General features: G+C 41.0%; 1 protein-coding gene across 25 annotated transcripts in view; it reads left to right on the forward strand.

Annotated features, from left to right (window-relative positions):
* The window catches only part of KIAA1217 (KIAA1217 ortholog), a 753,165-nt gene that overhangs the window by 602,209 nt on the left and 124,111 nt on the right, over positions 1–26,845 (forward strand). For all 25 annotated transcript variants that reach the window (XM_074324916.2, XM_088789215.1, XM_088789195.1 and 22 more), the window contains one exon: positions 5,277–5,475. In XM_074324916.2, the coding sequence (XP_074181017.2) occupies positions 5,277–5,475 (199 nt within the window). The remainder of the gene's footprint in view (positions 1–5,276; positions 5,476–26,845) is intronic.

Here is a 26,845-nt window from a genome sequence, read left to right on the forward strand (position 1 = left end):
CCCCTAACTCTGAAAAAAAAATCTTGGTAACCCTATATTGTACCCTCCTCCATAACTTTTTTTTAGAGAAAGTTTAATCTATGAAATATAAAATAATGGGAATTATTGCTATGGAGAATTCAGCTTTCTCCATGGTTATTACTAATATTATAAATGTGTGAACGTCGTAGCAGCCTGGTCAGAGGAGTTGTTAAAATTGGTCTTTGTCAGTGATGGTTTCCTTGCAAGCACAGTCATCTCAGACTAGTTTAACACGTTGCCTATGGATCACGAGAATCTTCGTTTTTTTCTGAGCCATGCGTTAAGGACGGGTAATGAGAATTCTCGTTTTTACTCTTGATCTTTTTACTTTGCACATTGTATTGAATTATTTGTGTTTCGTTAATAACAAAGGAAGCTGCTTTCTGCAGTATCACACCAGGAGAGATTACTAACATCATAGGTGAGTAAATCCTAAAAAATTCCATAGAAAAATAATAAATGACATAGAAGCATTTACGCTTTAAAGAGAAGAGTGCATTTTAAAGTAGTTTCTTTTAAAAACCTGCCGGAACAGAGGGGTATGTGGATTTAAACCATGCCGTACGCAACGTGTTAAGAGTTTCTCCACTGTGCACGCTCAGACACAGAGTCTGACCTCTTTCTCTGCTCTCTGAACTAAGTAGCAGATACCTACCAGCTTATCTGTTTCTACAGGCAGCTTTGTAGCAAGATTATGCCTCTTGCAACCCTCTCCAGTAATTGCACACATGAAAAAGTTCCACTTTTATCTGTTGAATTGACATTTAGCCATCTTTGAAAGGGTTCCTGCCCCCCAACAATGTCCCCTTTCTCTAAGGAATTCCTCCCTGCCCACATGAATAAGCCCCTGAAACCCAATGTTCCATATCCAGGATGAACATACATTGCAGCTTCCCCAGGACAGTCCTGCTTTGCACCTGTTGCTCTAGAGTCATTATTAGTAGTAACCCCCTTTCACTCTATGGTCACCATTCTCAGCCGTCTCAGCTGACTGGACCAAGCAGTAGTCACGTGATCTTAGCTGGACCAATCCTATTCTCTCTTCAGGAAATGCAAACCTGGGACAGAGGAGGTATTCAGTGTCTATTGAGAACTCGAAATGTGAAGTCATATGAAGCTGCAGCTGAAATGGACAGGGAACGTGAAACAGATTAAGAATGCACAGAGAAAGGATGAAGCAGATCTGCATAGGACAATGGAGACCCCCAGGAACTCAATGGGAAAGCCTGAAGGATAAAAAAAAAAAAACCGGAGCTACCTGGGCCCTTGGGTATCCCAGTTTCTGATTCCAGTGCAGTGTGAAGCCCTTGCAATTAACTCCTTCTAATTAATTCCATTTTTTTTGTTCTTAACACGTTGCGTACGGCGGGGTTTAAATCCCTCATACCCCTCTGTTCCGGCAGGTTTTTAAAAGAAACTACTTTAAAATGCACTCTTCTCTTTAAAGCGTAAATGCTTCTATGTCATTTATTATTTTTCTATGGAATTTTTTAGGATTTACTCACCTATGATGTTAGTAATCTCTCCTGGTGTGATACTGCAGAAAGCAGCTTCCTTTGTTATTAACGAAACACAAATAATTCAATACAATGTGCAAAGTAAAAAGAGTCAACAGTAAAAACGAGAATTCTCGTTATCCATCCTTAACGCATGGCTCAGAAAAAAACGAAGATTCTCGTGATCCGTACGCAACGTGTTAAGAGGCCAGTCGTCCCACCTTGTCTGTATGCCCCTTGAATGCATGAAGACCTGAGAACATGGGGGTGTGACTTAGTTCGGGGCATTCCTTAGCACTTCCTTACCTGAGTTCTTCTTGTCTCCCAGCTCACCCTATAATGTCAGCAGTTATCCCCACAAACCCTTTCTTCACTCACAGTGACAGACCTCTTAGCTCTTCTTGTCCAAGTGTTAATTGTATATTATCCTTGGCCCCCAAATATACCTTACATGCATTATGAGCTCAAGAACAATATACAGCTCTTCTAACCTCTGCAGCCCAACACTGTGCTGAGTTCTGAGTCCCTGTTGCAAATCAAATGCTTTTTAACTTTTCACATATCAAATCACAGAATATCTGACACTAGTGTCAGAAATTTCCACTGTCTTTTCTCTGCACTAACTGATGTCTCAGCAGTGAGCTGGCATCTGAGGGTAGGGTACCATGTGAGGAGATTGCTAATATGCAGTGATGGTTTGCAGGGAGGAAGTGAATGACATAAAAACAAGAGAAGCAATTTATATTTGGAACTGAGTAGCTGTGTACAGGAAGTTTAAAAAAAAGATTGAGCCCTTACATCTTTATTTTTATACATTAGTACCACCATGATGACCCTGAACAAGAAGTAGAAATTTACTTTTGCTATTCTTCAAGGATTATTGCCTTTTGCAATGGAAAATGACCACTCATCGAATGTATTTTGTCTGCTGTAGGCAAAGATACCTAAACAGCAGAGGTTGTAAATGAAGCCATGTTACTTCAAGTAATATTATTTCTTGGTTGTTTTGCTAAACAATGTCTTTTTTTAAAAAGGTCAGGGATGGGGATGAGGACATCTTAGCTTGATATTCTGAGCATAGTAACTAGGTTCATTGCTCAACATAACTTCATTGAGGACTATATGAATTTATGTAAATTTTGGTGAGCTGGGCAGTAATGTGGAGTTGATTTTTCCAGTCAAATAATACTCTTCAACAGTGCCAGAGCCAGATGCCAAGCTCTGTAACAGAAGAAGGCTTCACGAGAAATAAATCTGGGAATAAACCACTTTAGGGGCTTGCACAGAAAAAATTAACGTAAAGACACAATTTAGCTGTCCTTTCTGGCCATGATATCAGCATGTAATCTGAGCTGAGAGCTTCCTATGGCACACCCAGGTTGACCATGTCCCCGAAGCCACATCCCAGCTCAGGGGACTAGATTCTGACCTTACTCCTGTTTCCGCCTATGAAAAGGTCGTGAGAGGTGTAGCAAGGTGCCAGTGTCTGGATGATGCATTAGCGTTACTGCTGAGAGGGATGTCCTTGGACTTCTAGCAGGAAGGATGGGAAAGAAGCTGATCATCATACCTGAAAGTGTTCCCCTAGAGTACCAGGCATATCTGGCCATTGCTGAAAGAGTTCTGGAGCCGAAGCCTTGAGGCGGTTCCAGCTATACAATTTTCAGTGTCCCTTGTTACGAATTTCAAGACAACAGCAGAGCATGAAACCAGGCACGAAACCCTTTCAAGGATGGGGCCCTGTGTGACTGCCCAGGCTGTATACCCACGAAGCTGGTCCTGCCTTGAGAGTGAAGTGCTTTGGTGCTTAACTTCAGAACGCGTTGGCTTCCTTAGGAAGACTTAAAGGGAATGAAGGAATGCTACCAGGGACACTGCCAGTGTGTGTGTGTGTGTGTGTGTGTGTGTGTGTGTGTGTGTGTGTGTGTGTGTGTGTGTAATTTCCTATATCCTACCATCAGCCCGTTTGCACCTCTGCCATTTAAGTGAAAACTCACCTGATTATTTCAGATGTGTTTGCCTTCTGGAAGGTTCCTGGAATCATGTAATTCAAGTCAAGTGAGTGGTGCAAGAGGGGAAAGCTGAGATAATGCATTCATTCGGCCTAATCTCCCCAGTTTCACTGACTCCCTTTCTCTGAACTTCCACATGTATAATCTACAGCTTCTGCATAATAGCCAGAGTGATCTTTTTAAACCTGCCTAAAGTACCTCAATGCTGTTCAGGTACCTTAGAGTCAAGTTGAGAATTCTCACCTTGACTCCAACCAAGGCTGTGTGTGTTCTGGTCTCTGCTGGACCCCAGCCCCACCAAGCCTCCAGTGCTTGCCACTTCCTGCTGCCTCAGGGATTTGTCATATACTGTTCCCTTTATCTGGAATGGCTTTCCTGCTTTCCATCCATCCCCTGTGGTTTGCCCCTTCCTCCCAACCTCCCTGTTTCTTGAGATTACAGTTTACATGCTTTTCCCACCCTACATCCATATTTACCTCCCACCACCACCACCACCATCTGGGTTACACTCTCTTATTGCACTTTTAATTTGTCTTTAGTGTCGTCCCCTGACTAGACTGTAAGCACCATGAAGTTGAGATCATGTCTGTTTTGTGCATAATTCTGTCCCCAGTTCCTAGCACAGTGCCTGGAACATGGTGGGTGCTCAGAAAGGTGTCTGTTGAAAGGATGAATGGATATACCACACAGTTCATAGTTTACATCTAACTAAACAATATCTTGTGTTATTTGTTGTCCTTCAGTAATTTTACTGATTAGTTTTGAAACTCTTTGATATCAGGCAACATGTCTGTTTTTCTGCATCTCCAAAAGTGCTCAACTGGTAGTATATGGTCAAGGAATCAGCTTCCTGCCATTACAATATAGACAACTGAGAGAGAAATTCAATTACATATTTTGTATGTGTGAGTTATTATAGATACTTTCTGCTGATTGGAGAGGTAATAACCAAAGCGAGACGATCTTAGTTATGGGATTTGTGCCTCTAAAGAAAAATTCAGCTGTAATGTAAATATCTCCCTCACCGTTCTGGTTGACTGATTTTGGAAATAGTCTTGACATGAGACTTTAAAGGACTGGTTGTGTTCAGTGTACTCTGGTGTAAGTGCATCATACATTTAGGTAAACAGTCACGCACCTCTTAATGATGCGGATACGCGGACTGTGTCGTTAGGTGGTTTTTGTCATTGTGCGAACATCACAGAGTGCACTGACAGAAACCTAGAGGGCGTGGCCTACTACACACCTATGCTATTATAATCTGGTGGGACCACTGTCATATATGCAGTCCGTCACTGACCAACACATCCTTACAGGGCACGTGGCTGTATATAAATGTGTACAATCCCATCTGTTGTGGTAACTGTTAGAATTTGTCTGGCAAAAGGAATTGATTTGCCATCATTCTTTCCTATAATGTGGCTTGTCCTCAACTCCTTGTTCAAAATGGCATTTATACAGTAGACGTCCAGTGATGAAAGTCTTAATGGAATACTCAGGGGCAATACGTTTTTTTTTCAGTAGCTTTCACAACTGACACTTTGATCCACTTTGTTCTTAAGTTCTAAAGAACTAAAGAGTTCTAAAGCGTCTTTAGTTCTGAAGGGTCTTTAGTTCTTTCTATCCTGTCCTTCTGATAAACTTCCCCTTGCTATATTGTTTGTAGCTTGGCAGACCTTGATAAATTGAAAATGTTTTCAGCATAATTAATAATAGTCTGTTTTCCCATTTTCAAATCCTTTTGCAGACAAGAAGCCCCAAATTGTCTCACAGTCCTCAACCTCCCAATTTGGGCGACCCAGTCGAGCATCTATCAGAGACCTCTGGTGATTCTTTGGAAGCCATGTCTGAGGGAGAAGTTCCAAGTCCTTTTTCCAGAGGCAGCCGGACTCGAGCAAGCCTTCCGGTGGTGAGGTCGACCAACCAGACAAAAGAAAGATCTCTGGGTGAGCCTCAAAAAGCAGTTTCTGATGCTCCTTTAGTATAGCATGTGTGTATTCTTGTATTTCTGAACACATACCCCTGCATCCGAATGTTAAGTTGATCTTGATGTGTAAAAACACAAGTACTGAGACACTTTGTTGATTGAACATCAAGCATGAAGACTTGCCTGCTGGGGAAGCAGCAAATCGAAGACGTCTTCTCGGCTGGGCCCTTTCAGACCTGGCTGGGGTTAGCCACTCAAGCCAAGAGGCTAGCAGTACTCGCCTAACTAAGCTCCTGGTGTAGGGAATAGCAGAGGACAGACTGCAGAATGGGTGTCGTTTCTCAGGAACCCCTTCCCCGTCTCAGGAGTCTGGACAGTTGCATTATGAGCCTTGTGATATGGGTTTGCAGCAGCCCCACGCCACTGTTGGGCAGTCCGGGGTGGGGGTGGGGGGTCTGAATGGCTCCAGGAAGAAGAGGCACAGTGGGGCCCAAACTTCCATGACTGTTAGTAAAAGCTGTAAACTCAAGGCTGTTCATGCCACCACCACACGAAAGGATGGAGGGGCTTGGCACACGGTTGGCACAGCTTTTCTTCTCAACAAGCTTTTAAGAAAAACAGGACGATTCCCTCTTTCTGCCTTACCACTTATCATGTGCTTTCTCTTATTGGATATTCACTTTCTGTCCTGCTCTGCTTTTTTTTTCCCTGGCCCTTTAACAAAATGTACAGATTATGAAAACTTGGAACTCTTTGCCAGTTGTGCTCGTGTTTCCTATGCTTAACCTGCCATTACAAACACTTGGTACCTGTGTTTGCAGACAGATGGGGTCAGGAGAATGAGGGGACAGGAACAGGGTCAGTGCAACAAAGGCTTCAGGGTCTGGTCCCTGCAGAAGACAGCTGAATGCTGCCCCACAAAACCTAGCAAATGCCTTGTTTGGAGAAAAAGAAAAGAGAAGAAAGATGTGAGGTGGCATCTGATTTTACGTCTTCAGTTGCAAATGACAATGAGAACAGACACTGTCCTAAAAAAAATAAAACAAAAGAACCCAAACTCTATTATTATTTGCATTATCAATATTAATTTTTAACATTAAATTTTGTATACTTCATCTTAGCTTAATGACCCAGGGTCCTTGTTTCACAAATGAGAGAAGAAAGCCACAGAAAATCTTCTTTTTTTTTTTTTTTTTTGAGGTCACATAATTAATTAAATTGTAGAAGCAGGAAGTCTAGGCCTCCAGTCCCTATTGCCTCATTTACAAATGAAGGCGGGGGCACGCCGGGATGTGATACACTCCAAGGAGCAGACTCAGCCAGGACAGTGTCAGGATGACACAGACTGCCCCACTAGCACCAGGCTGGAGCTTTCCATCTGGATTATGGAGCTAGCTCTGTGCTCACTTAAACTCACCTGCTCACCTTGAGGCAGAAGCCAGAGGAGCCAGTTAACAAATGGAATTTCTCCTTTGTGCTTTGCAGGAAATGAGTGAGGTTCAGGTCTCTGTAAAGACAGCCTGTGCTTTGCAAAATAAATGGAAGATAAGAATAAATGCCTCTGTGCCTGTCCCCATACCTGGGGAATGTTGAGCCTGTGGGACAGTGGGCCCTTTGTCTTGCAGGCGGGAACTTCCCAGGGCAGCCAAGTGCAGTTGGCAGTGCAGGTGGACACTGGCAGCGCTCAGGAAGCAAGCCTCCGGGAGGAGAGGCCGCAGGAGCTCGCGGCACCTTGCCCTAGGAATTGCTGCGTGTGGCTGGTGTTTGCTCTTAGGGTGGCTGCCCTTTTGCAAAACACTCAGTTTTCCTCTAAGTACACCTTGCTGGAAAGTTCTGGCACACACAGAGTCACAGCAGATTAAAAAGTGCATCCATATTCTTCCAACTCCATGAGGGGCTTTTGGCCTGTGATTTTTCACAACTCCTCGCTAGAAACAAAGGAACACAGTGAAAAGAGAGGGATGAGAAGTGTGTCCACTGGAGGGGAGCCGTGGTTCCAGAACATGCGCTGGCACTGGGGTAGCGGGATTGGTGCTGCCCTTGACCTCCACTTCGTGGCCTGTTTCAGAATGTCCTCCCTGCTGCACCTGGCCTTGTGGAGTAATTCAGTTGAGCCAGAATGGGAAATAAACAGGAAAGTATGAGTCAGGGAGAGTCTAAACACGGTGTCCCTGCCAGGGGCCTCATTCAGCTTTGTGTTCAGGAAAACCCCTGTGTGCCTGGCTTTATCAAATACTCAGACATGGGCTCCTAGGAAGAGCAGGGTATCTTTTAGTATCTGTATATTGTTATTTTAACTTAATCCACAGAATTTTAAGATCTCTTCCAAAGCCCTGTTGATCCTGTCTTTATTTAAAATTTTCGTAGTTTGTTCATCATAGATTTTTGCATTAATTGTGATTTTTAAAAATATTGCATTAAATTATTATTGATCTTGATTACTGACTATTTTGGGGCCCCTTAAATTTTGCACCTGGAGAAAGTGTCTCACTCGCCTCACCCTAGTGTTTGCCCCGCGTGTCACCCCAAGAAGGTCACATACCACTTCTGTGGCCTGTCCCCACACAGCCCGGAAAGAGGCTGAGTAGGGAAAGCCCAGTTCCCAGGCTTTGCCTCTGCACATGTGCAGTGTGTCACTTGAGACCTTCCCCAGCTCAGGCAATGCAGGGGGGAGGCCTGGGCACCCTGAGGGTGGATCCTCAATCCACTCCCACTCCCTGGAGGGGATGAAAAGTCCCCTCACTTTAGGCAGTCTGTGCCTAGAGATAAACCTGCCTGCTTAATTATTTTCCCACTTGACTGATTCCTGCGTTCTATTAGTTTAGCATATCTAGGGGATGGGAGGAGCACAGGGAGGCTGGGTGCTTTCACAGAGTCTGTAAGGAGACATGGAGCAGAGAGAAGGGAGAGCCGCAAGGTGTGGTTTAGAACAGAGAACTTAGGATTTACTGGTGTCTATATAATACTCTCCCTCAGATGCTGTCCTCCATGCAGGATGTAAGCTTCTCATTTAGAGAGAGAGGTGTTCTGGCACTGCAGGCCGGAGGAAACGGCAGCAGAGCACACGAGTCCTGATACTGAGGGCAAACTAGTCATTCCTGAGGTTTACCAAGCACAAAAGTCAAGAAACAAATGTGCTCAGTGGCTCTGATTTATAACATGACCAGGTTCCAATGATCTACACCTCTAAATCTTTACTTCTGCCGAATGCTGGGTGCCCCGACCACTCCACCCATCCGCAGCCCAAATGAAATTCTTCTTGGTAGAATTTATACCCTGTCTCCTTCCCTCTCTCTTTAGTGAAAATGGAGACAATTAGGAGAAAGGAAATCTACAAAATAAAGTACAAACCCCTTTGGGGTAGAATTTGGTTTTAGAAATAATTTCCATGAGAAACTGCCCTGCTGATATTAGGTCTGGGTCTCAATGCTGGGGTCGTTGCCTTTTAATTATCGCTGTCTTACAAATGCTTGTCTGGAATGTGACCAGACCATCAGCGGGGCTGCTGTCTGGCTGCTCCACAGTCAGCCGTGGGGAAAGAGTAGCCACAAAACGTTCCCACCCTTCTGTGTGCAGTAAGGAATTTGAAAATAAAACTCATGTAAAAACAAGAAAGGCAGCGGCACTTCCTTCTCTCTGTAGCCAGATGCCTGTGTTGACCATATTCTGAATGGTTAGCTTGTCTTTTCATCATTTTAATGGGGTCTTTTGGATAAGGTCCACTATTATCAATTTTCCCTTTTATGGATTGTGCATTTGGTGTCATGTAAGAACTCTTCATAAAACTCAAGGTTCTGAATAATAGCTCTTACTGTTTTTCTAAAAGTTTTATGGTTTTGTATTTTACACTTACGTCCATGATCTATTTGGAGTTAATTTTTGTATAAGGTGTGAGACTTAGAAAAAGAGACCTCCCTTAATAACCAGCCCAGGGACCAGAAGTATTGCCATTTCTATAACAAATGTCTCTTAAAATCGCAGAGTCAACAAGCAAGAATGATTTTAAATGGTTTGGGAAAATGTTAGAGTAATTGGGGGAGAACTTTCCCCACGCATGTGAATTGTAGAGCATCTGTGTGGCTGTTCTTTTATTCCAAGGTGGTAACAGTGATAGTGTCCATTCCCGGGGGTACGGGGATAGGGGTTTTTTGAGGAACAAAAGGTTCGTGGTTGCTAGAATCTTCCCTCCTGTGCACAAAGGTGGGTAGGAGGTTGGAGCAAAGGATTGAGGAAACCTCTATCTACCACGTGGAAAGCCAAGAAGGGTTATGAGCAAAGACTGTAAGACTCTTAATAGACCACTTGAGTGTGATGTTTATCCCTTGGACAGTTAAAAAAAGAAATAACTTTCAGACAAGTGAAAAGCAGTGTTGCTTTTATAGAGTAATTGAAACATTTATGAAATTTGTTTTTTCTAAGCACTAATAGTGATTGAAATGTAATATTAAAAGCAAAAATTTACAGAAGAGGGTTTCCTAGCAGGTCAGTAGGCCTGGGGCGCATTCCTGACCTTTTCAGCCTGCTATCAAAGAAAGGTCAGAGTATTTTCTCTAGCATGCAAACTAAGGGGATGGAGGGAGGTGGATATGGTGACTGGATGGCATAGTCCACTCCAGCCTCCTCCTGCTTTGTCTTCCTTTACTGCCAAGGCTGGAAAGCAGACTCATTCTGGAATAGCAAATGCACTGCATTCCAGAAATAGGAACCAAGACATTTGTGGAGACTTTTGGGTTTTCTTCAGCATTATTTGCCAAGATCCAAGGGCATTGTCACTAGCTTAATGACATTGAGAATTGGGATGCCAGGCATCCATTTTTCTAGTACTGAGGGTGCAGATGTGGCCTGACCTTCCAATAGTACCTACCGGCAGCTTCCTGCTCAAGACAGTATGGCTTTGGAGTCACAGCTGTCCAAGGTGGCAGGAAGCTTCCTCTTTGTCAAAAGAGTTCTGTGATGTCCCAGTTCTACAGTGAAATCAGCCCGATGAATCTGCAAGCCATTGAGTAAATCTGTATTTGCGTAAACTAGCTCAGTTCTCTGCTACTGAGCCCTGACTGATACAAGGGATATGATTTACTGTATTTGTAGAAATTATAGCATTGCCTGGTCTGCATGTTTCAGAAAACAGGACAAGTACCGTTAGGTACAGATGGATGACTTCTAGAGACTTGGCCATGAACTGGAGATGTGGTTTTCAGACTGTGTTCCTCAGAACTCTGGAGTTCTGTGGAGTTTTCTCTGTTATAAATATTGCAATTTCATATAATATTTCATATGAAAAATGAGCTATGCTAAAGTGCTAACACACACATGCACAGTAAAAACATTAAATAGACCAGGGGAATGGGAGAAGAAAAGAGAGAGAGAGGAAGAAGAGGAGGAGGAGGAGGAGAAAAGGAAGAAGGAAAGAAGGAGAGGAGAAAAAGAGAGAGGAAGAAAGTTACCAAAAATTTTCTGTACAACAGGAGTTCTTGAGGACTTTAATTTGGCTGTATTAGGTGAGTCAAAAAGATTACCTCTTACCTTTCTAGCACTTACTGTAATGAATGAAAGGTAGTTTTTGTAAACTGAGTCAATCTTTAAGAAAAGAAAAATGGATTCGGGGTTGGGAATTAACAACTGAAAGGGATATTTCAAGAAATCCTCTGGTATAGTGAAACAGTTGTTGTGATACAAGTAATCACCCCCGATTTTCCTTTATAAGCTTGGATTTTCATACGTATGTGATGTTTTCTGAGAGAAGGCGTATTCAAGTTTATCCACATGGCTCTCAGTTCACTAGGAAGAAAGAATGTTCTTATAAAAGATTGTGTAGGCTCCTGATGTGTTTGTGCTTACTTAAAACAAGCAAAGTAAAAAAAAAAACACAAATCAAGTTAGTCTGATGTCTTTTGAAATCTCTTACTATTAAATATTAAAATTCCTGGGATGAACCTCTAGAATGGATTCCTCGGACTTTGAAGAAATCGTTTAATTAATAAGGCACCTAAGGCGGTCAATGGCCTTTACCAATATCTCTGGGATTACTTTGGTAGGAAAAGCATCAACAGAGGTAAATAGAAGACTTGTCTGATTTCAAAAGTCGGAGCCCTCCCCGAGTCACCATTATTTTGTAGCATCGTCGTTGGGTAGTTGGGTAACAATGCGTAGTCTCGGAAGAAGGCTTGGGTTCTGCTGTTTATCTTTCTTCCTTTACAGCTGGATATTGCTAAACCTGGATTTCAGGTCACCTTTCCATAAAGTTAACATAAAACATTTCAGTACTGCAGCTGGAGCTATGAGGTTAAATAACTGGTTATGGGATTGTGGGGTTTAATTTCCAAAGCCATTTCAGAAAATCAATCCGCCAATAAGCCATTGTGAAATATTCCTTTCTCTCTCTGCCACAGCCATGATACCCCATCCTAACCCAGACACCTAGATGATGTCTATGCTTTTTTACTGATATAAACAATACTCTTATTCAGTAAATAACTTTTTTATCAAGTTTCATAAGACAGCATGAAAGGAAGTAAGGCAAGTTTTATCTGTTATTTATACCTCTCTACATCCAAAATAGATTTGATTTGGCTTATTCAAAAACAATAAAAGTATATAAGAGCCGTTAAAATAAGAATTAATAGAAGTAGCAGTTGGGCACAATATGTGTGCCAGAAAAATTAAGATAAGGATAATTGCTGTAATTGCAGCCAAGAGAAAAAAAAAAAAAGAAGAAGATAAAAGGAGAAATGTAATGAGTCAAGTGGATTTCATTATTTAAGAAGGGGTTTATACCAGCTCATTAGGGGAAAAAAAAGTTTTAAAGCATTATAACCCAAGAACTCCTATATCTTAATGTTGACATTGTATTATGTAGTAACAGTTGTATTTAACAGTTGTTTTATGAAAAGGTTTTTCACATAGCTACATCTTTAAGTAAAACCTCAAAATCCAAGGGCATAGCATGAAGCCCTTGTTTTTTGAACTCTGTAAATTTCTGATGGATCTAATCTGATACGTAGAAAGAGTTGATATAGTCTTGATAATTGACCTGAACCTCAGATGGTTTGTCCTTGGCTATTATGTGTCTCAGCAGGGTGGGTAACTTCAGATGGATAGGAAATTTTGAGGGGCAGGTCACTGTAGGACGCTTAATGGCAAAAAAGAGTTAGAGAAGGAATCTCTCCCATGGTGACAAAATTCTAATTTTTAATATGTTCTAATAACACCAGCTGTTATTCTGTACTCTCTGCAGGAATAAGATTGGAAATATCTAGATTCAGATGACATACTTTAATGTGCTTTGCTATGGTTTGGTTAGAATAAGAGACATGATCAAAATGTGCCTAAACTACTTATGGGAAAAGATTTAGTTTATCATTCTCTTATTTCACTTTGCTAGGAAAACTCTACCTAAAATCTCTTGACTGTGTCTTGCTATTTTTTTGGTAAATGCAAGATTTATTGCACACTTAAAAGTTTTTTGCCAAGTTAATTTATTAATTCTTTAAAAACTGACTTTAAAATATAATTCTTTATGTCCATCTAATTATGTAAGAGTTCCCACACATTTTTTTGCACCAGCTTTAAAGGATAGTCTATGAAATAGTCAAAATATTAAGATGCAAGCCAGCTTTTTGTCATACACTCAAATAGAACTCCATCCTTGGTACTCATCCTAGAAGTGGCTTCCAGAGGGATGCTTGCTGACATCTGGAAACGGAAATTTTTGGCAGCTTCTTCTATTTCAGGAGGAGTGTAAGAACACAGGAAGGCACACCACACATTCTGCATTGCTAGATCGTAGACGTATGTCTTCTGAGGTAAAGGAGTTAGTGAAGGGTTCAGGTCACTTCCCGTCCAGATTTCTCAGGTTAGCTCTGTGATTTGGGATCGCACCTAAGCCACCTTGGGGTCAGGAAACGAGGTCCTGTCTGGACCACCAAGGATTCACTGCATCCAGAAGCTTTTGAGCATGACAGCAGGCGGGCCCTGAGGCACCACCAGGATGTTGGTGCCTCAGTTCTTGTCAGTCTGAGCCACTCTTTTAGCCGTCAATATTGGCTGAATTGTGTCGCCCAGACTCACAAGTTGAAGTCTCCACACCCAGTACCTCAGAAAGTGACTGTGTTTAGAGATAAGGCTTTTAAAGAGGTACTTAAGGTTAAATGAGGTCATTCAGGTGGGCCCGAATCCAATATGCCTGGTGTCCTTATGTGAAGAGTTTAGGACACAGATACAGAGGGAAGATCATGTGAGGACACAAGGAGCAGATGGCCATCTACGAGCCACAAAGAAAGGCCTCAGAAAGTACCAACCCTGCTGATACCTTGATCTCAGACTTCTAGACTTCAGAACTGTGAGGAAATAAATTTCGGTTGTTTAAGAAGCCACTCAGTCTGTGGCACTTTGTTACGGCAGCCCTATCAAACTAAAGTTCAGGATACTCTTCTTTCTCCTTCCTTTCTCATTTGAGGGGACAGTCGGGCTTATGGAATTTGTCACAGACTTAAAAGTGTTTCTTTAAGACAGCAAATTAAGTTCGTCAAGTTTTCTTTTTATTTTAACTTGGTTATATTCTAGCCTCTTCAACCTTCACAAGTGTATCGACTTGGTTTCTGCGCATTGCAAGGGGAAATTTAAAACCCCCTGGTTCAGATTCAACTTCCATTACTGCCTCTCTGTTTGACATCTCCCAAGCCCCATCCTCAAATTTAGCAGATGAAAGTTGTTTGGCATCTAACTGATTTAACTGTATCCCGTCAAGAAAAGGTCCTATTTTCTTCATGCTAGGTTTGAGTTCTCAAAAGTTTGGTAATGTCATTAAAAATGATATTGTATCCCACCAAGATTTCACTTTCAGAATTTTTCCAAAGTGTTAATTGGCTTTCAGACATCTCCGGCTAAATGTCTCCCAGTAATATAACACTAAATGTGATAAAAATAAATCCTTCATTTTTTCCCCCCACAAGTTTTACCCACTTCTCTTTCTTTCCCCCCCTCCATTCATCTATGTATGTATTTAAGAATCTATTCAGTTTCTGGCACTGTTAATAGTGCCTTGGTGAGTTATTTAAAAAATATATGAAATCTGTTTCTGGTGTTTAAGGAATTTTCAGTATAACTAAAGGCACATGGTAACCATGTAAGGACTTTAAAATATATATAAATCAAAGACTACAGAGAAGCTGTGCATACACCCAGCCCTGCTGGCCTCTGGCTGTTCCAACAGTCTCCCCCTCAGGAACTGGGCCCACGCTGTTCTCTCTGCTTGGATTCAAACCCCTATTCCTGCCTGCCCCCCCACCCCCATGTCTGCATAGCCCCGTCCTTAATGCTGACCTCAACTGCTCAAGTGGCACTCATCAGAGAGCCCTCTGCTGAGTGAGATAGCACCCACCCTGCCAGTCTCTATTAAGTTACCCTGCTGCATTCTTTCTCATGACACTTGTCACTTAGGGTGGTTGTTCTCAAACTTTAGCAGAGAACCTGTCAACGTGCAGATTTCCAGCTCTACCTCTTGAGTTTCTGGTTCAGTAGATCTGGGGTGGGACCTGAGAATTTGCATCTCGCACAAGTTCCCAGGTGATGCTGATGCTGCTGGTCTGGGGTTCACAGATTTTAGGGTAGGATTATGCTTTAGGGAAAATTTGAAATGTCATTACAATGTAGTACCACATGAGGGCGTTTTCATCAGCCCCCAGTAGGGGAGGGAAGATAGTCATACTTTGACAGGAAAATGGGAGGCCTTAAATGCCTGCCCTTCATCATGTCCTTGCATGAGAGTATTTAATCCCAGCACACGTGTCTAGGAGGGCCCTCGCTACACATGTGGGAATATGCACATTTCCCTCAGTGAGCTGTAGAGCCGTCCTGCTCACCTATGTCTGTCTCTCCTACTCTGTGCTGTTCTTACTTTTGATCCCTGTTTGATCTCTGAACCACTTTAATCTGCCACCTCAATCCCCAGCTTGATACACTTAGAAATGTAGGCAGACTCAACAATGAAAAGGTGGCTGACCTTTTCATGACTTCACACCTCTATGCACACACACATCTCAATTTCCCCAGTTCAGGGATTTCCCCCACCAGTATCCTGCTCTTGTCTGCCTCAGGGAACTCAGGCCCCAGCCATGGTCAGTTAGCACCCAGATGTTGATATTGCTCCTGGTGTTGAAAACACAGAGGCCATGCAGCTGAAGAATTTCCTGGGGAGGAAAGTTCCCTTGGGACAAGATGCTTTGTGCTTTGATTCAGTAATTGGTTTTGCATGATTCTAGAGTTATGCACTTTACTATGCTTCCATGTGCCTTCATAAGAAGAGCCAAGTAATGTAGGAACGTTTTTAAGGGTAAAAGAGTTCAATTTAACAAATGCATATTAAATACCTACAATGTACGCGGTGCTGTAGCAGGTGAAGAAAGAAAATCATTCTTTTAACAAATACTGAGTTCCTACGAAAGCACTCTTGGGTGCCATCAAAACAAGAGTCACAACTGTCTGATCTTCTGGAGCTTCTATTCTGTTGGCATGGCAGATGATACACACATAAAATATAGAATAGGTGATATATGTGCAATGGAGAAAAATTAAGTAAGGGGAACGGTACAGAAATGAAGGTAGGCGAGTTGCCATTTTCAAAAGGGTGAAGAGCACACTGTGACATTTGAGGCATACCTGGGGCATGTGAAGACATACGCCACACAGATAGCTGGAAGAGGAGAGTCCCAGGCAGAGGGAACAGCCAGTGCAAAGGCTTGGAGCAAGAGCATGCCTGGAGCCTTCAGGGAACAGCAAGGGGACCACTGTGACGGGAGCTGCCCAGAACAGGAGCAGGAATGAGGCCGGAGGTGCCACGGGACTGAATAACGCAGGGCTTTGACTGACAACATCGCAGCGGCAGTGGCAGCATGGCAGAGTGAGGCGCAGTGTCATCACTTCAATTATGAAGATTATATTCTGGTCGCTGCGTTTGGCGTAGACTAAAGGGAGACTAAAGGGGCATGGGCAGAAATCAGGAGGCCAGTTAGCAGTCTTGTGATGGTCTAGGGAGACAAAGGTATTAGCAGCGGAAGTGGTTTGCAATCTGTAAGTGTTTTGAAATTAGAGTAAGAGGGGCCCCTGCCTTCCCAGGAGTTTGTGTTCTAATGGAGGAGGCATATGTGTATATTTGAAAGCATGAATGCAAATGTCACAGTAAATATTATTTATTAGGCACTCTGTCTAGGCCAGATATGCAGCATCTCACATGCTGAAGCAGCAAAGCCAAGACTGGAACCCTGGCAGTCCCATGTGCTTAATGACTGCTCTGTACTGAACAGAGAAAGAAAGCAATTCCAATTTGGATAATTGGAAGGTTTTTAATGAGATGTAGCATTTGAATTGGATTTTGAGGGATGAATAGAAGTTTGACAGTTTGAAAAGGGGCAGATCTTTTACGACGGCAGACCAGAATAATAGCTACTATAAACTGATCTCTTGAACTCCTCCAGCTGGTCTGGAACCCCAGTGGTGTACTTCTCTCTACAGTAGTTATTCATCCTTGTCCTGTGCCAATCATACGTGTAGTTACAGTGCCCTCTCCCCATCAAAAAAAAAAAAAAAAATGGTACATTGAGTGTAGAAGCAGCCAGTGGAGTGATTAAGACCACCTCTTCTGGACTCCATTACTGACCTGCTGTGTGACTTCGGGCAAGTTATTCTGTCTCTAAGCCCCTTTCTTAGTTACCTCGCTCATAGAATAATTGTAAAGAACAATTGAGATCATATAGGTAATGTTTTTAATATGGTGTCTAGTATATAGTACATACTCTATCAATTAACTGATATTCACACTGATCACCTGAGTTATAAATTAAAATGTCAATTACACTGTGCTTTCTAAGATAAAACATTATGGATGTCCTTTAGAAATATTTACACCTGAACAGTTAAAATCAAAACATTTCCTGTTTGAGACTTAATAGCTTCTAACTTACTCTATTTGCCTGCAGAGTTACTGCAGATCACCTCAACTTTCCACTAATTCCAAATAAGTGCCCCCGTTCTTGCCCCCCCTTTTTAAATATTTTATTGGGGAAGGGGAACAGGACTTTATTGGGGAACAGTGTGTACTTCCAGGCCTTTTTTCCAAGTCAAGTTGTTGTCCTTTCAGTCTTAGTTGTGGAGGGCGCTGCTCAGCTCAGCTCCAGGTCCAGTTGCCGTTGCTAGTTACAGGGGGCGCAGCCCACCATTCCTTGTGGGAGTTGAACAGACAACCTTGTGGTTGAGAGGACACGTTCCAACCAACTGAGCCATCTGGGAGCTCAGCGGCAGCTCAGCTCAAGGTGCCGTGTTCAATCTTAGTTGCAGGGAGCAGAGCCCACCATCCCTTGTGGGAGTCAAGAACCGGCAACCTTGTGGTTGAGAGCCCACTGGCCTATGTGGGAATCGAACCAGCAGCCTTCGGCATTAGGAGCATGGAGCTCCAACCACCTGAGCCACCGGGCTGGCCCTCGTCCTTGCCCTTTTACAATATATTTTATTCGCTAAGTTTATAAGCTATTTTATAGTGATCACATTTTAGTCTGGCTGATTTCTGATATTCTTCACTTTCATTAGTCACATGCCTTTAAATTACATTTTAGGCTAGATGGTTTCTGGGAATTCCCGTGTAAGGTAACTAGCCTCATCCATGACATTCCCTCTCAATCTGACTGTTACACATTATCTCTAAATTTTAACCTCCCTCCACATTCCATTGTTTTTCTGGATCAATATCTTTCAAGTCCTCTGTTCATCAGCTCTATGAGTGTGACCCAGGCAGCCCAGCAGGGATAGATCTGGTGTTAAGGTGAATGTGGTTAATGTTTCAGAAAATATAGAAGTTATGCTTCTAGGGAAGAATGATCTTAGGGAGATTTCTAGCACTATGGTAGAGTAAAGGAGCTAGAATGCCAACAGTTGCTTCCTTACTACAAACACATAGAAATGCAGATGAAACGTAATCACAAAATATTAATACATGGCCACGTTAGAGAGAAAGGAAAGGAAATTTCCAGGTTCCAGAGTAAAGAAGGGTATCAAAATAGAAGTGACAGTGAACATGAATATTTCAGAAGTGGGTATTGGTCCCAGGCCTTTGGGCTAGGACCCTGTTACTTACATGGCAACAGGAAAATGGACAGCAAAATTGCCTAGAGGTTCACATAGCTGGTCATTGAATAAAATTGGATACAGGCAGGGGAATACCTTACTCACAGCTGAGGAAAGCAGCAAAGAAATTTGGATAAAGGGAGAACGACAGGTTCTGCTCTGGCTCCTAAAGTTTCTGCCAGCAGTAATATTTCAGTGAAAAGAAGTCACAAGGCCATGCTCAACTTCAAAGGTGACAAGGAAGTGCAGGCCTAGAGAAGGACTAGAATATTCTAGAGACAACCATACCAGGCCGATACATTTACATAGAAATGATCTGGACCACCAACTCCCCCTGGAGCAGGTTATTCAACTGAAGAAAGAAATAATGAACTAGAATGTAAATCTTAGGAAATCTCACAATCTGAGGAGAGATTTAAAAAGTAAGTAAAACATGAAAGGGCAATTCAGAGACATGATAAAAATGACCAAGACCACCTATGTCCATTGGAATTCCAGAAGACAACACTAGAAATAATTGGGGAAGGACAATAGTGAAAGATAGAATGAATGAAACTTTTTCTAGAATTGAAGACAGACCTGAGCCTTAAGATTGAAACACAGCACAAAATCCCAAGAAAATTTAAAAATAATATCCGCACAGAGGCCCACCTTGGGGAAACTTCAAAGCATCAAATATCAAAAGAAAATCTAAAAGCTTCCAAAGGAAAAAGACAACTTGTCCAGAAAGAAAAGAAAACTTAACAACAGCATACTGATGATAAGCTAAGAAGTAAGAAAACAATAGAATAAAATGTTCAAAATTCTGGGGGAGAAAACTCACTTTCAACTAATATTTCTCTAACCCACACAATTTTTACTTAAGACTAAGGGCAAAAAAAAAAAAGACGTTTTCAGATAAATAAGATTAAGAATATTTAGCATTCACAGACTCTGGCTGGAAGAACTAGTAGCATATGTATTTCACACAAAAGTCCTCAACAAAATATAGCAAATCAAATTCAACAATGTATGAAATGAAGACTACGTCATAACCAAGTGATTTATTCCAAGTATGCAAGGCTGGTTCAATATTTGAAATCCAATCAATGCGATCTACCATATCAACCTGCTCAAGAAGAAAAACCATATGATCATATCAATTGACACGTAAAAAGCATTTGAAAAACATTGAGTACCCATTCAACGATGTAAACCCCCCTTCAAAAACAAAACAAATAAACAAAAGACTTCCCAGCAAACTAGGAATAGAGGGGAACTTTCTCACTTCATAAAGAGCATTCACAGAAAACTTACAGCCAACATTACCCTTAATGGTTCTCTCTAAGATTGGGAACAAGGCAAGAATGTCCAATCTTACCACTCTTATTCACATGATTCTGGAAGTTCTAGCCGGTGCAATGGACAGGAAAAAGAAAATAAAAATCATGCCATTTGAAAAGGAAGAAAGGACATTTTCTCTGTTTCCAGATGACATTATCTGCATAGAAAAATCCCAAGGAAAGTAACAACAACAAAAAACTCTTCATAGAAGTAATAAGTTAGTTAGTTCAGCAAGATCGCAGGATACAAGACCAACACACAAAATCAATTGCATTTCTATATACTAACAGTGAGAAACTGGAAGCCATAATAAAAAAACAAAACAATACCATATTGCTACAAAGAACATGAAATGCTTAGGTATAAATCTAGCAGATCATGTTAGGATCTGTGTGTTGAAAATTACAATATGCTGATGAAAGAGATCAAGGACCTAATAATTGAAGATACATACATAGATTGGAAGACTCAGCAAAGTAAAGATGTCACTTCACCCCAAATTGATCTATAGGTTTAAAACAATTCCTTTTGAAACCACAGCAAGGTTTTTTATATATATATATAAACATTAGGAAGCTTATTCTAAAATTTATATTAAAAAGCAAAGGAGATAGAGTAGCCAAAATAATTTTCACACTGAAGAATAAAGTGGGAGGAATGAATCTACCTGATTTCAAGACCTGTAGAGCTGTAGTAATCAAGACCGTGCGGCCTGGGCAGAGGGAGAGACACAGAGATCGATGAAACAGAATAGAGATTCTGAAAAGACACCCACACAATTATGCCCAATGGAGTTGTACAAAATTGCCAAAGCAATTCAATGAAAGAGGTAATTTTTTTATTTTTCTTTATTTCTTTTTTTTGCCACCTTTACACACAGCTCTGTAGATTTGCATACACCATCCCTCCCTACACTTCTTGTTCTTAGTCTGGGGAATTCCTACCAATCTTCCCACACCTTTTCCTGACACCCCAGGTAGTGTTAGGCACCCATGGGGGCTGCCATAGCATCTCTGTTACAGCCCTTCACACACACTGTTGTTAACACACACAACAATAATCATCCACTTCTTAAACCAGGGCCTGGGCCCTGTTTCATTCTTGTCTACAGCTCCAGACATTCACGGTACTTAGCACATGATGGGTGTTTGTTGAATGAATGAGTGACATGAATTTGTCAACTTTGTGACATCTTTCCTTCCTCTTGGTTCCAGCTTTTTCAACAAGTGATGCTGGAGTGTCTGTCGCTTGTTGGACAGCCATCGACAAAAAACAGAACTTGACCCTAAGTCTCACACCTTAGAAAAAAAAATTCACTCAAAATAGATCATGGACTTAAATGAATGATAAAAAACTAAAACTTTCAGAAAAACAATAGGATATATTATTCAAGACCTTGAGCTTTGTGAACAGTTCAAAAGCATATCCATAAAAGGAAAAGTTGATAAAATGGACCTCATCCAAGAAAAAATACCTATGGAGAGGATGAAAAAAACAAGCTACAGTCTGGGAGAAAAGTATTTGTAGTCACAAAACCAACAATAGTCGAGTTATCTAGACTAGATAAAGAGTTCGCAAAACTCAGTAGTAAAAAATCAAACAATTGAATGAGAAAACGGACAAAATACAAGAAGAACATTTCACTGAAGTGGATGTACAGATAACAAATAAGCACATAAAAATGTATTCATCATTAGCCTTTTAGAAAACGCAGATTTAACCACAATGAGATATCGCTACCCACATGTCAGAGTGGGTCAGATAAAAATATTGATAATCCCAAATGCTGGCAAAGATGCGGAGAAACTGGGTCACTCATACATTGCTGATGAGAATGTAAAACAGTGCGGCCACTTTGGAAAATAGTTTTACAGTTTATTTTAAAACTAAATACAATGGTCTTACCATATGACTCAACAGTTGCACTCTTTGGCATTTGTCTCAGGAAATTGAAAACTTATATTCACCAAGAAACTTGTACATGAATGTTCACAGCTGCTTTGTTTGTAATAGCCAAAAGCTGGAAACTCCCCAAATGTCCTTCAGTGGGGGAATTGTTAAACAAAATGTAGTCCATCCATGCCATGGAATGCCACTGCAATGAAAAGGGACAAACGACTGATACACACAACAACTTAGATGTACCTAAAGGGAATTGTGCAGAGTGAAAACAAAAGCACCAATATCTAAAAATACTATTCCATTTATATAAAACACTAATAAAATAAAGTTGAAGAAATAGAGAACAGATTAGTAGTTGCCAGGGGTTACATGGGGGGTGGGTTTGACTACAAAGGGGTGGCCTGAGGGAGCCTTGTTATGATGGTACAATTACGTATCGTGATTGGGTAGTAGTTACACAGCATTAAATTTCATAGAATTGCGCGCGTGCGCACACGAATGCATGTATAAATCTGTGGGTTGTAGCAATTTCAGTGACCTGCTTGTGTTATTGTGTATAATTATACAAAATGTCAACATTGGTAGAAGTGGGTGAATGGTGCATGGGACCTTCCTGTACATTTCTTTGCAACTCTCTGTGAATCTATAATTCAAAATAAAAAGTTAAAAAATATATTTTACTAAGAAGTATGTGTAATAACCTAGGAGAGAGAAGTGGAGTATGTGAAGTAATGTGAGAAAATTAATTGGTAAGCATGTTTTTCGGAAAATCTAAATAAGCATCAGTCATAATGAATCATTTAAGGGAGTTAAAAGCAAGATAAAATTAAAATATCAAATGGAAAAAAAAATAAGACCAGCGAGGGTGACCAGAGTAAAGGCATTCTAAAATTCTCCCATTGCCCATGTGTTTGAAATATCTTTTTGATAACAGGTAGAATTGCTTCTAAACCAACCACTGTCATTTTAATTTATATGAAAGTCATATACTGAGCATCTGCTATGTGTCTGGAAATCTGCTGACATCACTAATTCCTATCACAATGCTGAAAGAAGGTGGTTTTATCGCCTTTGCATTGATGAGAAAACAGGGGCCAAATGGGGGTGAATAACACACGAAGGGTCACAGCAGTAAGTGGCGAAGACAGGATTTGAACTGAGGACTCTGATACTTAAGCTTATGTTCTTGTAACAGCACTGTGTCCTCCTAAGCATAATGAATGTTGAGACGAGTTAATTTTCTCAGTGGAATGCCTGTGGCGTTTTGAAGATGAAATATTTTTACCTTTTATGGAATGAAATCCGAATCATCTCCAAACTATGAGCAAAACAGAAAGTTTTCATATCTACCCTTTGCATTTGATTTCATTGCCCAAAGGGCAAAACATACTGCAAAACAGGCTTTCATAGCTTCCCTTTTCCTTAATTAGCTCTGAACTGATATTGTGAAGCTGTGTGTCGCAGGAGCCCATCATTCAACTAGTTGTGTTACCTGGAAGAATGAAGAGCATCAATCAACATTCAAATTTTGTGTTTACCCAGTAAAGCAATGAGCATAGAAATAAAATTTTTGATCTTATCCTGTGTGGATGAGAAAAGGGAGGTGATATTTTTGAAGATCAAAAATCACAAGACTGAACTACAAAATTGAACTACTGGTTGACTTCTTGTTTGTAAAGCTTGTTTCTATTTCTCCTGCTTTTAAAATGATCTTGAAGCCCAAGTATGTTAAGATACATTCTCTCACACACATATTCACAGAGCACGCAGAACTTACACACACACACACACACACACACACACATTTAATGGGTCCCTAGGAAAGAGGTGTTAGGGCTTAGTTGCTCATTTCTATTGACAGGTTGGAATAAAAGACACCTGAAGATAACATCTCTGATCCATCCAGCTTTCTCTCCTTTTAACCTGGGACAAATGACTAAAACTCTGCATTTTTATAAGATTGAAAATGAGTACTTTTATCTTGCTTGAAACATTATGCCGCCGAAGTTTCTATTTACTGGCTCATAAAAGATTTTATGCCTCATCTGTTGTACTTAGGATGACTATAGCAAATGTTCTAGAAAAGGATTTGAAATGTGTTGCCTCCTAAAGTTAGAGTTATCATCAGGTGTGTTGAATAATCCAAATTTCCTTAATGTGCACAGATTTCTGCACTGGCAGGAAGTATGGAAGTACACCCAAACAGAGCATTAAGAAAAGTGTAGCCGCAAACTCTACAAAAGTGTACAATTGCCCACTCCTTTGTGTGCACAGTTCCGAATGTGTTTACCCAGCTTTCACAATAGTTTCATCTGATGATACAACAAAAGCACCTGTCACTCACTGGCTGAGCTCACAGCCTTCTGTAAAAACATCAGGAACATTCTGATCCCTCTGTTACCATCTCAGCTCTGTCGTGGAATAACTTGGAGACCTCTTATTCCCAGGCCTCAATTTCCTCATCCATAAAATCCTGACTCATTACCCAGGACATCTGAGAGGAAGACTGGCATTAGAGAAATGGTGATGAAAAGCAGGCTGTCTTCCAGAAAGTCTTAGTGACAATAAAATACGGGACCATTGATTCATTTTGTACCCTTAACAATGAGAAGATAGCTACTCTTTTAACAAGGAAAAACCCAAAGGAAAGTACCAAAAAGAAAAAATTCGCCAATAGTTAGGCAATTGGGCCATAATGGTCTGAATTCTTCATGCCCAGCCCCATTTTTGAGTCAATGCTTTTCTAAAGAGTCATCTTCACTACTATCCTTAACAGTACTCACCATTAATTACGAATAGTGGCCAGGCGAAAAGTGGCTCCACTGAAATTCGGTTATCTTGTTCCTGACAAAAGATAAAAAAAAGTTGTTTCTGAAATTTTTGTTTGAAACCCTTTGTTTTCAATGTAATGATCACTATAACATTTGTTTCTCAATTTTTTGACTGGTTCAGGTTCACTTGGATCAAAAAAGTTGTTATTTATTTTGCACAATAACCTTGAGAAGTCATAGAGCGTATGGTTAAAGCCATAGGCTCTGAAACCTGACTGCCTGGTCGGGATTACATCTCAGCTCCATCATCTATCACTATGTAACACTAGTCAAGTTTCTGAACTACCCTTTGCCTCAATTTCCCCATCTGTAAGTGGGTATAAAAGTAGGATCTACTTCACAGTGTTGTGAGAATTCAGTTAGTTGATTTATGTTAATTGCTCAGTGAATACCTGAACCGTAGTAAGCACTTCATAAGTTGGAGCATTATTAGTAAGCATTTTGTAAAACCGCTGTGGGAAAATAAATCTTGAGTTATCAGCCCACCACCAAAATGTATCTAGAACCTGACCGCTTCTCATCTCCTCCACTTGTGGTTCACCACCCCCTCTGGCTAGGACGATTGCAGTGGCCTCCTAACTGGTTCCCTTGCTTCCCGTTTTGCCACCAACAGTCTCCATAGAGCAGCCTGAATTGTCATTCCAGCCCCTAAGTCACATCACACCAGTCTTCTGTTCCATGCACTGCATGGCCCATCATCTCAATTAAAGTACAAGGCAGAGGTACAAGCCCATCTGCAGTCTGGCCTCATCTCGCTCCTCTACTCCAGCGACTGGCACCTTGATAGTTCCTTTAACAGCTTAGCTTATTGCTGCCCCACATCTTTATACTTTCTGTTCCCTTTTCCTGAAACCTTCTTCTCCTGGACATCTGTGAGAAGGATGGCTTCTGTTTCATTCCATCTTTATTCAAATGTCATCTTACCTGAGCGGGCTTCTGTGGCCACTCTTTCTGAAATACATTTTCCTTTCCTGTTAGGTTTACCCTAGCCTGCTTTATTTCCTTACAGTGGACCTGTAAGGAAATCACTGTATCACCTGACATAGTATATGCTCTTTTGTTTATTGACATCCATGTCTCTCCCCGACTAGCATGAAAGGGCCATGAGAGCAGGTATTTTATTTCATTCCTCGCTGTTTTACACGTTCCCAGTACGGTGGCTACATAGTAGATGCTCAGTAAATATGTGTGGAAGAAATTAATGACCTGTATTTGATTGTATTTTGATTGTATTTGATTGTCAAAGCACTTTTACACGCACTTTTATTGAATTCCACAAAGTAGGACTCACAGGGGGGCAAATGTCTTTTCTTGCACTTACACCTATGAAGAATGGGTCAGGTCCCAAAAAGATTTCTATAGTGATGGAAAGCAGAGCTTATCTTCATTTTGGTGATAGTTTCATGGGTAGATGCATATATCAAAACTTATCAAATGTGTACATTTTAAATGTGTACAATTTATTGTATGTTATTTTTATCCCAATAAAGCTGTTTTGAAGGGAAAAAAAAGGTACCTTTCCTGAAGTCACATAACATTTTTCTGGCAAAGTTTGACTAGTGCCCACGTCGATGGGCTCCTGGCATGTTCTTGCCGATTCTGACATCACCGACCAAGATGATGAATGAGGCTTGGGGATTTAACAGTAACAACCCCCCAATTTACAATAACATTTATGCCCACGTATTCTTCTGTGTTAAAAAGTGGACTTTGATTTTACAGTTGAGAAGTGTTCTCTAGCACTTATGTAAGGTCCCATCCCTAAATTAAGTGAAGACCAAACAGCCTAAAGGAATTGGATAGTATTTGAGAAATTGCGGGTTTATAGAACTTTCAGATGAGCAAATTGAGAGAAATGAATGATTTGGCCAAGGTCTCTAGAACAGCAGCTTTGGCACAGGAATCAGAAACTGGATAACCCTGAATTTTGTTCTTTAGACTAAAAACCACGTTTCTCTTCTTTCCTACCCTTTTTCCAAGGTACCGAAAATATCCAATTCTCAAGTTCTTTGGGCATGTTTTCTTTTTCTCTCTTGTGAATGAGACATTCTTATTGTCTTCTGGCACATATAGAACTCACTCTTGTGCTGTTTTGTTTTCTTTTCTTTTTAACTTACCTTGTAAGAGAGGCACCACTTACTGAAAGCAATATAAATAGAACTGAAGTCAGCAAAATATCAGCAAGATGTACACGTCAGATTAAGTTAAGGCTGAAATTCT

Source organism: Rhinolophus sinicus, chromosome 1 (assembly GCF_057876585.1).
Source record: "Rhinolophus sinicus isolate RSI-liver-muscle chromosome 1, RSI-T2T, whole genome shotgun sequence".
In the NCBI taxonomy this organism is placed as follows: domain Eukaryota; kingdom Metazoa; phylum Chordata; class Mammalia; order Chiroptera; family Rhinolophidae; genus Rhinolophus; species Rhinolophus sinicus.